Genomic DNA, 14,242 nt, shown 5'->3' on the forward strand with positions numbered 1-14,242 from the left:
GAAAATCTCAAATAAACAACCTAACCTACCACTTAAAAGAATTAGAAAATGAAGAATAAACAAAACCTAGAGTCAGCAGAAGGAAGGAAATAATAAAGATCAGAGAGGAAATAAATAAAATTGAGATAAAAAAAAAACGAAAAAATATCAATAAAATCAAGAGCTGTTTTTTTTCCAAAGGGTAAACAAAATTGACAAACCTCTGCCCAGGCCCACCAAGAAGAAAAGAGAGACAACTCAAATAAATAAAATAAGAAACGAAAGAGGATAAATAACAACTGATATCACAGAAACACAAAAAACCATAATAGAATATTATGAACAATTATATACCAACAAACTGGACAACCTAGAAGAAATGGACAAGTTTCTAGAAACATACAGCCCACCAAAACTAAATCAAGAAGAAACAGATAATTTGAACAAATCGATCACTAGAAGTGAAATAGAATCAGTAATTAAAAAAAAAATTCCCTGCAAACAAAAGTCCAGGCTTCAGTGGGCAGTTGTACCAAGCATACAAAGAACTTAAACCAATCCTTCTCAAATTCTTCCAAAAGACTGAATAAGAGAGAACACTCCCAAACTCATTCTATGACGCCACCATTACCATGATACCGAAACCAGACATAGACACTACCAAAAAAGAAAATTACAGGCCAATATTGATGAATATAGATATAAAAATTCTCGACAAAATATTAGCAAACCGATTCCAACAACAGATAAGAAAGATCATATTCCATGATCAAGCTGGATTCATACCAGTCACAAGGATGGTTCAACATATGCAAATCAATCAGTGTGATAAACATCAACAAAAGAAAAGACAAAAACCACATGATCATCTCTATATATGCAGAAAAAGCATTTGATAAAATTCAACATATATTCATAATAAAAACTGTTACCAAAGTTGGTATAGAGGGAACATATCTCAACATAATAAAAATATTTATGACAAACCCACAGCCAGTATCATACTCAAGAGTGAAAATCTTAAAGTCTTCACATTAAAATCTAGAACAAGGCAAGAATGCCCACTCAAACCACTTCTACTCAATGCAGTTTTGGAAGCTTTAGCCACAACAATTAGACAGGAAACATATATTAAGGGGATCCAAATTGGAAGAGAATTTGTAAAATTGTCTTTATATGTAGATGACATGATGCCATATAAAGAAAACTCTGAGGACTCTACACAAAAACTACTAGAACTGAAAAATGAATTCAGTAAGCTAGCAGAATAAAGGATCAACCCACAGAAATCTGTTGCATTTCTTTACACTAACAATGAAATAATCACAAAGAGAAAGTTAAAAAAAAATCCCCTTAAAATTGCAACAAAAAAGTAAAATACTTAGGAATAAATCTGACCAAGAATGTGAAAGACTTATATTCTGAGAACTATAACACACTGATAAAAGAAATTGAAGATGATTGAAAGAAATGGAAAAGATATCCTATGCTTTTGGATTGGAAGAATTTATATGGTTAAAAATGACCATACTATCCAAAGCAATCTATAGATTTAATGTGATCTCTATTAAGTTACTCAGGACATTTTTCATAGAACTAGAACAAATAATCCTAAAATTATATGGAACCATAAAATATCCAGAATCCTGGATTGCCAAAGCAATCCTGAGGAAAAAGAATAAAACTGGAGGCATAATCCTCCTATCCTTCAAACAATACTACAAAGATACAGTAATCAAAACAGCATGGCATTGGCACAAAAATTACATATTGATCAATGGAACAGAATAGAGAGCCCAGAAATAAGCCCACACACCTACAGTTAATTAATCTTTGACAAAGGAGGCAAGAATACACAATGGAGAAAAGACAGTCTCTTCAGCAAGTGGTTTTGGGAAAGCTGGACAGCTGCATGCAAATCAATGAAGTTAGAATACACCCTCATAACATACCCAAAAATAAACTCAAAATGGGTTAAAGACTTAAGTATAAGACATGACACCATAAAACCCATAGAAGAGAATATAGCAAAACATTCTCTGACGTAAATCATACCAATGTTTCCTTAGGTCAGTCTCCCAAGGCAATAGAAGTAAAAGCAAAAATAAACAAATGAAATCTAATCAAACTTATAAGCTTTTGCACAGTAAAGGAAACCATAATAAAATGGAAAGACTGGGAGAAAATACCTGTAAATGATACAATCAACAAGGGCTTAATTTCCAAGATAGACAAAAGTGCATACAACTCAACAACAACAACAACAACAACAACAACAAAGAACAACCTGGTCAAAAAATGGGTAGAAGATCTAGGTATTTCTCCAAAGAAGATATATAGATGGTCAACAGGCACATGAAAAGATGCTCAACATTGTTAATTATTAGAGAAATACAATCAAAACTACAATGAGGTATCACTCACACTGATCAGAATAGCCATCATTAGAAAGTCTACAAATAAATGCTAGAGAGGGTATGGAGGAAAAGGAACCCTCCTACGCTGTTGGTGGGAATGTAAATTGGTGCAGGCACTATAGAAAATAGTATTGAGGTTCCTAAAAAACTAAAAATAGAGTTACCATATTATCTAGGAATCATACTCCTCGGCATATATCCAGAGAAAACTCTAATTCAAAAAGATACACGTTTTCATGTTCATAGCAGCACCACTTACAGAAGCCAAGACACAGAAACAACCTAAACGTCCACTGACAGATGAATGGATAAAGAAGATTCCTCTCTCTCTCTCTCTCTCTTTCTCTCTCACACACACACACAAAATGGAATACTACTTGGTTATAAAGAAAAGAATGAAACAATGCCATTTGCAGCAATATGGGTGGACTTAGAGATTATCATACTAAGGGAAGCAAGTCAGACAGAGAAAGACAATATGGTCAATATGTCTAAGAAAAGGTGCTCAACATCACTAATCATCAGGGAAATGCAAATCAAATCCACGAGATGAAATCTCATACTTAGAATGGCTATTATCAAATGACAAGAAATAACAAATGTTGGAGAAAAGAGAACCTGTGCAATGTTGGTGGGAATAAATATTGGAACAGACACTATAGAAAACAGTGCAGAGCTTCTGCAAAATATGAAAATACCGCATGATCTAGCAATTCCACTTCTGGATATATCTGAAGGAAATGAAGGAAACTATTGCAAAAAACATCTGTACCCCTATGTTCAATGCAGCACTATTTACAATAGCCAAAACATAGAAATAACCTGTCTATTAATGGATGAAGGAATTTTTAAAATGTGGCAAATATAAATACAATGGATTATTATTCAGCCACATAAAGAAGGAAATTTTGTTATTTGTGACAACATGGACCTTGAAGTCATTAGGCTACATAAAATAAGTTAGAAAAAGACAAACACTGCATAATCTCATTTATATGTAGAATCTAAGAAAAACAAACTTACAGAAACAGAGAACAGATTGGTGGTTGCCAGAGATAGGTGGTGGAGGCTGGGGGGTAATGGGTGAAGCTTCAAATTATAAGATAAATAAGTAATGAGGATGCAATGTATGCATGGTGACTATAGTTTACAATACTCTATTGTATGTTTGAATGTTGAAAAGAGAGGAGATCTTCAATGCTCTCATCAAAAGAAATAAATTGTAACTGTGTGAGGTGATAGATGTTAACTAAACTTACTGTGGTAATCATTACACTGTACACCTTAAACTAGTACAGCATTATATGTGAATTATATCTCAATAAAAGTGGGAAAAATTAAAATAAAATCAGACAGACTTTAAGGCAAAAATTGTCACTACAGATAAAGATGACATTTTCAAATGATAAATGAGTGAATCCTTTAAGAAGATATTACAGCTATAGATACATATGCACCTAACAGCAGAGCCCCAAAATGTGTGAAGTAAAAATGGACAGAATTGAAGAGAGAGAAATAGACAAATAATAAAGAATAGAACAAGTAGATAGAAGATGAGCAAGAAAACGCAAGACTTGAAGAAAAGTGCAAGTCAAACAGAGCTTATAATTAGGATACTCCACCCAACAAAAGTAGAATATACATTCTATCCAAGAATTGAGCAGATGGGTACAACATAAGACTACCTACAACAGAAGACAGAAAGAGTGAACTGAAGAAAGCATCAAGGTTGAAGCAAGGAGAAAAAAAATCTTTGAAAAAAATGGAAGAGTCAAAAGATATATGACACATGGTACAAAAGTCTAATATGTGTATAACTTAAATCTCACAAGAACAGGAGAAAGAATATGCAGCAGACATATTTGAAGAGATTTTTAGTAAGAATTTTCCAAGATTGAAGAAAATCTTAAAAAGAAAAAAAAATTATAAATTCGAAGGCACACCAAAAAAGAGAAAAACTACCACACTTAAACAAATCATGTAAAAACTGCTGAAAACCAAAAATAGAGAAAACAAAAAGCAATCAGAATGAACAAGTTACCTTCCAAGAAGAAAGAAAAAGAAAAAAGTGATTTCTCCACTAAAAATATGGAAGCCAGAAGACAACACATATCATCTTTAAAACACAGCAGGGAAAAAAAAAGATTACTAATCTGCAATTCTAATCACTTGGAAAATACCATTAAGAATGAAGGCACAAAGACATTCTCTAAAAAATACAAAATAACAGAATTCACTATCAGCAAACTCTTACTAAAAAAAAAGTGCTTAATGCAGAAGGCAAAAGAGCCTAGAAAGAAACACAAAATTACAGAAAAGAATTAAGAGCTTTTAAAAGGATTAAAATTCGCATGAATACTGATTGTCTTATAAAGTAAAAATATGTGTAGGATTAAAATGTAAGATAACAAAAGCAAAAACAGGTAGGAGGTAAAGGAGTTAGAATGTTTTAAGATTCTTGCATTGTATGAAAAAATTAAATATACTCTAAAGTTAAGTAAGTTAGTTAAAATACACTCTAAAAAGTCAAAGACTAGGAGGTTCTATTTACAATGATAGCTGAGTAGATTTCTATCATATTGTCTCCTTCATATAACTATTTAAACTCTGAGCAAAATATAAAAACTATCACCTGAAGGTAATGAAGAATGACCAACCACATGAAGAATCTGGACAAGAATCAATACTTGGAAAACAGAATAGCACTGAGTTTCCCATTTTTGTGGAATTTTTATCTGACAGATGCTCACAACAGACACAGTGGGGGGAGGCTACAATTCCAAATGAAACTTGCAGTCTTACTGGCTTGAACAACTATAGGACAAAGTTCAGGTCTACCACTACAGGTAGAAGGAAGAGAAATTCCAGAAGGGTGACAGCTAAAACTATGACTGACACCTGAAGTATTCATGCACTGGGCAGATCTCTAAGTAATCTAGGTAAGGTTGAAAGAACTTAAAAGAAATTTAATCATTACCACTTGAAGGAAATCGGGGCTTGGAGTTTAAGTCTAACCTATTTAAATTCTGAGAGAGAGAGGGAGGGAGGGAGGAAGGAAGAAAGAGAGGGAAGAAAGAAGGGAGGGAGAGAGAAAGAAAGTTAGTTCAAAACTTTTATGAGTAATACAACAGAAACCAGAGTCTCTATAAAATATTTGTTACTATATACATTATATAATCCAAAATTGTTAGACATAGAGAAAATATTAATATATGACTCATATTCAAAAGCAAAGGAAAACCACAAAGTCATTAAATCCAAGAAGATCCAGAAGATAGAATTAAAATATAATTATTTTAAAGAATCTACTCTAACTATTATGATAGGGACCTAAAGAAAAATATGTTTATAAGATAATGCACAAACAGAAAAATTCCACAAATATATACAGACTATAATAATGAATAAAATGAAAATTCTGGAATGGAAATATACAATATTTGAAAAATAATTCACAGAAAAGACTTAAGGGAAAATTGGACATAGCAGAAATGTCAGTTAACTTGAAGAGTAATTAATATAAATTACCTAATTTAAAAAACATAGATTAAAAGATTGAAAAAAATGGAGACTCACTAACTTTGGGGGACAACAGTGAAAAGTCTAACATTAGTGAAGTGAGAGTCTCAAAAGGAGAAGAGAGAGAAGTCAGAAAATGTTTGTGAAAATAATGTCAAAAATTTCCCCAATTCAGTAAAAAAAAAAAAAATATGTATATATATATATAAACAAAAAATACATATATATATATATATATACAAAAAGAAGTTTATCAAACTGCAAGAAGGATGGCTACAATGAAAATCATACTTAGGAATATCAAAATTAAATGCTTAAAACCAAAGTTAAAATATTGGGGAAAAAAGTCAGACAACACTGACGTTATCACATTTCAGTGAATAATGAAACAAATTCCCATTGACATCATCAGAAACAGTGGAGTCCAGAAGACAGAAAAGTGACATTTTTAATTGCTTTAAAAAACTTATATATAAACAGTCAATTAACCCAAAAGGAAGGAAGGAAAGAGGAACAGAAAACAGGATAAACAGAAAACAAATGGTAAGATGGTACACTTAACCCAAACATATTAATAATTATATTAAATTTAACTGGATTAACACTGCAATGAAAAGAAAAAAATTATCAGGATGGAAAAAGTAGTATCAAACTATGTATACTTTAAATATTAAGACACCTACAGATGGAAATTTAAAGACTAGGGAAAAGTATACTACCATGTAAAATGTAATCATTAAAGAGACTCATTGGCTATATTAACATCATAAAATTGGACTCCAAGTCAACAGTATATTATTATAGCTAAAATAGTTAAAATTATAGTTATAATGGCAAAGGGCTTGAATAATCAGAAAGACATGACAATCATAAATATGTATGCCCCTAATAAAACAGCTTTAAAATATAAGGCAAAATTAAAGGGAGAAACAAAAATCTACAATCATACTGGTAGCTTTTAACACCTCTCAGCAACTGACAGGAAAACTGATTTTTGAAAAACTAAGCATAAAAATCACTAAGGACAGAATATTTGAACACTATCAACCACAACACCATAATTAATATTGATATTTAAGGAACACACCACTCAATGGCTGCAGAATGCAAATTATTTTCAGGTAAAAATAGTACATTCATCAAGACTATAAGTTGGGCCATACAAGTCTCAATAAATTTCCAAATACAGTAATCTTTCAGCGTACTATCTCTGACCATAATAGAAGTATGTTAGAAGTGGATAAAAATAAGATATACAGGGAAAAAACCACAAATATTTCAAAAGTAAACAACACACTTCCAAATAACCAAAAGGGCAAAAAGAAAATCACAAGGGAAATTAGAAACATTTCTAACCATTTATTTGTAAACTGAGAAGCTGATACTAAAAGTTCTGTAAAAAGCCACACAGCAAGAATATACAGAGCATTCTTAAAAAAGAATAAAGTGACTTACATTACCCTCATTTCAAGAATTACTATAAAGTGACATATATTAGTGGGTATTTTTCTGGACTCTATTTTGTTCCATTGATTATTTTGTCAATTATAACACCAAAACTACACAATCCTGACTTTTGAGCTTGATAAATATGTCTCAAAATCAGGCAGTGTAAGTCCTCCAACTTTACCTTTTATGAAACTTGATTTTGCTCTTTTAGGTCCCTTGCATTTTCCTATAAATTTTAGAATTGGCTTGTATTTGTCCAAAAAAAAAATAGCCTCCTAGAATTTTGACTGGGATTACATAATAGATCAATACAGGAAGAACGGACATTGTGACAATATTGCATTTTCTGATTCATGAATTTTGCATAGCTGTCCACTTACATGTCTTTCAATTTCACTCTGGTATATTTTGTACTTTTCAGTATATAAGTCTGGTGCACATTTTGTTAAATTTATCCTTAATTATTACATAGGCTTTGATGTTGTCTTTTAATTTCAATTTCTAATTATTTGTTTCTGATATTTAGAAATATAATTGACTTTCGTATACTGATGTTACATCTTGCAACACCGCTAAATTTACTTACTATTTCTAGGAGCTTCATCATAGATTCAGTAGGCTTTCTATACGGATGCTCAGGTTCTGTGAATAAAAAGAGTTTTACTTCCTTATTTCTAATTGGTATGATTTCATTTGTTTCTTGCCTTATTGTACTTGGTAAAATCTCCAGTATAATATTGAATAGAACTGACTTGTTCCTCATCTTAGAAGGAAAGCATTCAGTGTTTATTAAAAAGCAAAAAATAATGTCTTTCACAAACTCTCCTAGTGATGTGTAAAAGAGAGACTACTTTGCAACTCATATTAGGATACCAGCAACACCCTGATATCAAATCTAACATGAAACATTCAAGAAAGGAAAAGTACAGCCGAATAGCCTTAGATGCGAATATAGATGCGAAAATCCTAACCAAAACATTAGCAAATTTAATTCAGCAATATTTGAAAATAATAAAACAGTACAACAAAGTTAGATTTATGTCAAAAATACAAAACTGAACTAATAATTGAAAAACAATCAAAGTAATTAACCATGTTATTAACAAAATAAATGGGAAAAGCCTACCATCATCTTAAAAGACATATTATATACACTCCATACCTGTTCATGAAGACTTTCACCAAACTATGAATACATGGGAGCTTCCTAATATAATAAAGGATATTTACCAAAAAAACCAAACAAACATAACATACAGAGTGTTTAAAGGTGGAACACTATAAGTTTCAAAACTAATCAAAACTAATCAATGATGATAGAAGTTAAAGTAGTGATTACTTTATGGGCATAGCTACTAATTAGGAACATTATGGAGATTTACTGAATACTAGTAATATTCTGTATCTTGATCTGAGTAGTATTTATATGGATGTGTTCAGTTTGTGAAATGTTGTTGAGTTATAAATTTAAAGTTTGTACAACACTTTACTATTTGTATGTTACACTTCAATAAAATTGTTTAAGAAAATTTCAATAATGTTTTTCATTAAACTATAAATTATCTTTAAAGTTAGATCTCGGTGCTAAGTGCCAACATGGTCAAAATGCTTTAAAGAACAGTAAGAAAGTAGATCTGTTGCATATAAAGACTGACTACGAAGCTATACTAATTAAGATGACATAACATTGTCTAGAAATACAGAGTCTAGAAAGAAGCATACAAATATACTGACTAGGATATATGACAGAGGTAGCCCAGCACCACACAGGAAAAAGGGGGATCATCCAATAGGCTGAGCTGTGAAAACTGGCTACTATGTGGGGAAAAAATAAATAAATAAAATGGATCCTTACCTTATACAATACATGAAACACAATTCCGAATGAATTACGAATATAAATGACATAAGCAAAGCTTTAAAACTTTTTGAAGAAAACAGACGCACAAATATTTCTGTATTTGGGATAGGGGAAGATTTCTTAAATGAGATACTGAAGCACCAACTATATAAGATTAATTTTTCTAAATGAAAATCAAGAATTTCTGTTCATCATATGACATATTAAAGAAAATGAAAAGGTACACAGAGAGAAAATATCTGCCACACATTTAATGTACTAGAGATTAATATCAAGAACCTTTAAAAATCAGTAAGAAAAAAATCCAATAGAAGAATGGATAAAAGACATAAATAGACATTTTGCAGAGGAGGGCATTCACTTGGCTAGTAATCCTTTGAAGACATGCTTTATCAGTGATATATACATGACAATCAAAACAAAATTATTTTATTCTAATTCAGTTGTCAACAAACTAAGTCTAACAATATACCAAGTGGTGAGGAGGATGGGAATCAACCAGATCTCTTATCCATTGTTGGTGTAAGTAAAATTGATGAAAACCCCTTTGAAAAATAAGTGACATGTATTCTGTGAAAGTAACATTTTCACATCCTAAACCCAGGATTCCCATTATATTCCACAAAAATGCAGGCATGTGTGTACTAAGAATCATGTACAAAAATGTCAACTGCAGCACTATTCATAACAGCAAAAAACTAGAAATGACCCTAATACTCATCTACAAATGAATGGACAAGTAGTTATGGTATAATCACATATAATAGAATATTTTAAATCACTAAAAATAAATGAACAGTTATAACAAACATCTTAGATGAATCTTAACACAGTAATGAGTAAAAATTGCCAAATGCCAGGCAACAACACATTATGGTACATTTTTACCAATGACAAAACTAGACAATATTCTATTTCCTCATAAATTTGTATGTGATAAAACTTCCTAAAAATAATCAAAATGGTAAACAATTTAGCAGTTATCTCTGGTGAATCAGGGTACCAGAAAAGAGAGAAGGATACAAGTAGATGTAAGTTATTAGTAATTTCCTATCCTTGGATTAGGTGGTGGGACCATGGGTGTTGATTATAATAAAAAACAATAAATGAATTAAAACAAATATGCACATAACATAATACTGTGTCATGACACAAATTTTATGATTAATCCAATTCTGTGCACCTGATGTTCAAAAAAATGACATATAATACAATACAAAATTTTAAATTGTTGTCTTAGAGTAACTAGCAAGACAAAATATGCTGGGTTGAAAAATTACCGTTAAAGGGTCATTCTTCTATTAATTTCATTTCTTAAAATTAAAATTAAAGTTAAAATTTGAAGAAATGCCGAGTCCCTTAAAGACAAATAAATTTATAGGAATAGGTATAGGATTTTTATATTTTTTATATTTAAAGCTGAAAGTTACCTTGAAGATTATTTAAAAGAGGTACCACTAAATATTCTCTATATGATAAGCTCTGCATTTTCTTGACATGCATTATCTCATCAATCCTCACAAAGCTCTATGACAAAGATACCACTAATATCAACACCTTATTTGTAAAGAAACTTTGGTTGAAAGGGTTAAGAAATTTGTTCAAGTTCACAAAGCTCACAGGCAGAGCTATAATTTGATCCCCAGTTTATTTTAATCCTGAACCTGCATATTTATCTATATATTTACACTGTCTTACTTAATAGCACAGGAAATAGGTAGAAACTCCAAAATCATATATTAAGGAAGTGGCAGAACTGGGACTAAACGATATTAATTACCATATACCAGGAATTATGGCAAATACTTTATAAGACTTCCTATTCAATACTCTTTTCATTCTATTAGCCCATTCAATAAAAAGTCTCAAAATTATTAATTTCCTCTTCATTATCATGTATCAGTCAAATGTTTCATCCCAGTGACTATACCAGATAGACCCTGTATTTCTACATGCATTTCTCTATGAATTCATATTATATATAATATCCATGTCTACAGAGTGTACAAAAAATAGCACAATGCAAAAGTATCTGACACACATTCTAACATATGCAAATTTATTTAAATTTTTTGTGTTTTAGTCAATTGTAGATTATTTAATATGGTATTATACTGGATAAACAGCTTTAGAAAGTGTCTCTCACCTGTTCTGAGTGGTCTGAATCACATTCTTGAGGTAAAGGATAGAGTGCTCCTTGTGATTCCTGAAGCTTTTCTTTTAATTTAGCATTTTCTTGCTCTCTTTGAAATAGCTGATCCTGAAGACTAACAACATTTTGTCGGAGCATAGCTTCACTTGATTTTGTGGTTTCAAAACAAATATGTAACTCATTGTAAAGCTGTTTCGAAAAAATATATCCAAATTTATTAATAATCAATAAAATAGTTATGTCTGTATATATGTATCATATATATGAGGTCTATGTATGGCACAATCCTTGTCCTCCCATTATTTTAATAGTCTAAGAGGAAAAACAATACACATGGAAAACTACATGATATAATCAAATATCAATATAAAACTCCAACTGATGTTAAAAAGGCAGTATGTTTTATTGCCCATTATAATATAGGAAAAAGTGTGATAAATTTCTAAGAAAGCTATAAACATTTTAAGCTAGCTAGATTAATCTTAGAGGGCTTCATGAAAAGAAAGGACTTGAATTGAGCCATGATGGTATTACAGAAAATGACTGAAAACAAAAAGTCATTCTAAGAAGGAAGAAACAGAAAGGGAGTATAAGATATATATCAGTCTAATTGGATTCAATATATACATTTGAAAGAAAAAAAAGAAAAACTGAGAGTTCATTAAGGCTGACTGATATATTCCCACTTCATATAAATAAGCATCTACACCTGCAGTAGGGGAGGAGCTGCAGAAGGGATAATAAGAGACAAAACCAGGCAATAAGACTGCAGATAGAAGGTAAAGACTCTTAAATGCCAGATTAAGGAAGATGGACTTGTTCCTGTAGGCAACAGGGAATCACTGAAGATCTTGAAAAGAGTGATAAAACAGAATCAGTATTCTGATAGCATGATAGATAATTTTAATTTTTTAAGTCAAGGCAACATTAATTAAATAAATTTAAAAATAGAGTTTATCAATACTGTGAGACAGTATATGGTATGTAAGTGGTGTCATGCAGAGATCATACATGGTAAACAACGGTATTCCTCTAATACTCACTAACTTACTTGGTGATTTTTCATCCTAACTTAGGATTGTGATTTAATGAGGCATAATTCAATTTGTGGTAACTGATTCTCATAAAAAATCCATATATATATTTGCTGATGACATTGGGAATGTGACCCAAGAATTAAGATTTGCTTTAAAGAGAAAAAAAGGCTAATAATGAGATAGAGATCTTACAAAAAAAAAAAAAGAAAAATTCCCAAGGGTAGAATCTCAAAATTACGTTGCTAAAACAGCAGGTTTTTAGGTTTCCTCATTCAATTGAAGACAGGGAGAATCTTCCATTAGTTATTCTTGCCTTATGGGAAGAAACTTAACTACACAAAAGTTGTCAGAGTACTTTTCTGTTTGTATGCTATAATTTAATTGTTTTAATTTTAAAATAAAAAAGGCTTGTGAAATCTTTTTAAAACTTTCTTTCAGATATCATAATTTGTCATAAAAACATGACCCTCCAAATCAATCCTCTGACAATTAGTTCACTATACTTTTTATTTTCTGTACAGGATTATACCTCTATATTACTATAAATACTTTAAATAATCCATTTCACTTTACAGCCAAAGTCTAAAAAATTTTTTTTATAAAAGAAAGGTTGTCTTTATGATTTATAAAGAACTGCAGGACATAAACTTGTACTTTCCCTTCCAATTATCTTTATACCAGGGAGTATATCCAGTGTCCTTTCCACAGCTGATACTATTGGATATTGTTAGAGGGAAGTGACAGTAGGAACCTGACAGCTTTGAGGAACAATGAAGGGGCCTTACAGTGACCTATCTGTGCTGTGTTGCTGCTTTCATGATTGAGTTCAGGGTAGAAAAGAAGAAAGCAAAATCTGGAGACAAGAGCTAAGTTGACTAGAGAGAACTGAAGCTAGGATGAGTGTTGAATAGCATATAGAGTCACTTTTCAGTTGAAAAATTATTTAACCCCCTTTCTGTCTTATTTATATGCTTTATAATATTAACAAGTTTTTACCCAATCAGTAGAAATCTTTGGAGGAAAATAACAGACCACAATATTATTAAAAAATGTATAGTTTTCAAGTTATACCTCAATAAAAATATTTTTAAAAAGAACATACGGATTTCAAATATTTGAGAATCCCATGAACAGTAATAAGTATTGACAAAGAAAAACCCACAGTTTCCCTCCCATTGCCCAAAGTACAGGCATAATGATAGTGCACCATCAGGAATGAAGACCAATTAACTAGCCATTTAGTGCCAAGGATGCAGTATACTTTTCTCTTGGGTGTCATGTCTTGGGATCTTCCTTCACAGATGTAAGGCTCCTGTGCCTATTCCTTCATGGAAGAAGGCTCTACTTTAATGTCTCTTTTCTTCTCTTCTCTCCCTTCTTTTCTGATTCCATAAAAACAGTTCTCTTCTTATGTTCTCTACTTGGCTCTCTCTGCCATTCAATTTATGCAGTTGTACTTCCTCTTCAGAAGTTGCCCTGGCTTGATCTCATAGGACTGGGTATGCAACTCTGACACTGAGGCAAACTCTTTCTTTGAAAATATCCATCCTTCTAGCAGTTGGTAAAAAAGAATTGATAAAGTCTGAAATAGATGATCTCAACCAGCCTTACTCCGTGGATTGGGACAAACTCTCTTTTATGCCTTAGATCTTATTCCAAATATACATCTCCTACCTGCCTATTTTTATGATGGCTGATTGGACTTCACTTATTTAATAACAATAAGACCACTCAGCTGTGCACTTAAAGAAAGCAAAGGCAACCCTTCAGCCATTTTTAATTTTAGGCCCTGGTCCACCAGTAAATGTGGCTAGAAAAGCCTTCAAGG

The 14,242-nt window shown here is 31.5% G+C and overlaps 1 protein-coding gene across 1 annotated transcript in view; it reads right to left on the reverse strand.

Moving 5' to 3' along the window:
- Positions 1-14,242, reverse strand: part of CNTLN (centlein) — a 247,919-nt gene that overhangs the window by 152,682 nt on the left and 80,995 nt on the right. The window contains exon 8 of the mRNA XM_010946034.3: positions 11,372-11,566. Coding sequence (XP_010944336.1) covers positions 11,372-11,566 — 195 coding nt within the window. The remainder of the gene's footprint in view (positions 1-11,371; positions 11,567-14,242) is intronic.

The sequence above is a fragment of the Camelus bactrianus genome, chromosome 4 (assembly GCF_048773025.1).
Source record: "Camelus bactrianus isolate YW-2024 breed Bactrian camel chromosome 4, ASM4877302v1, whole genome shotgun sequence".
Classification (NCBI taxonomy): Eukaryota; Metazoa; Chordata; class Mammalia; order Artiodactyla; family Camelidae; genus Camelus; species Camelus bactrianus.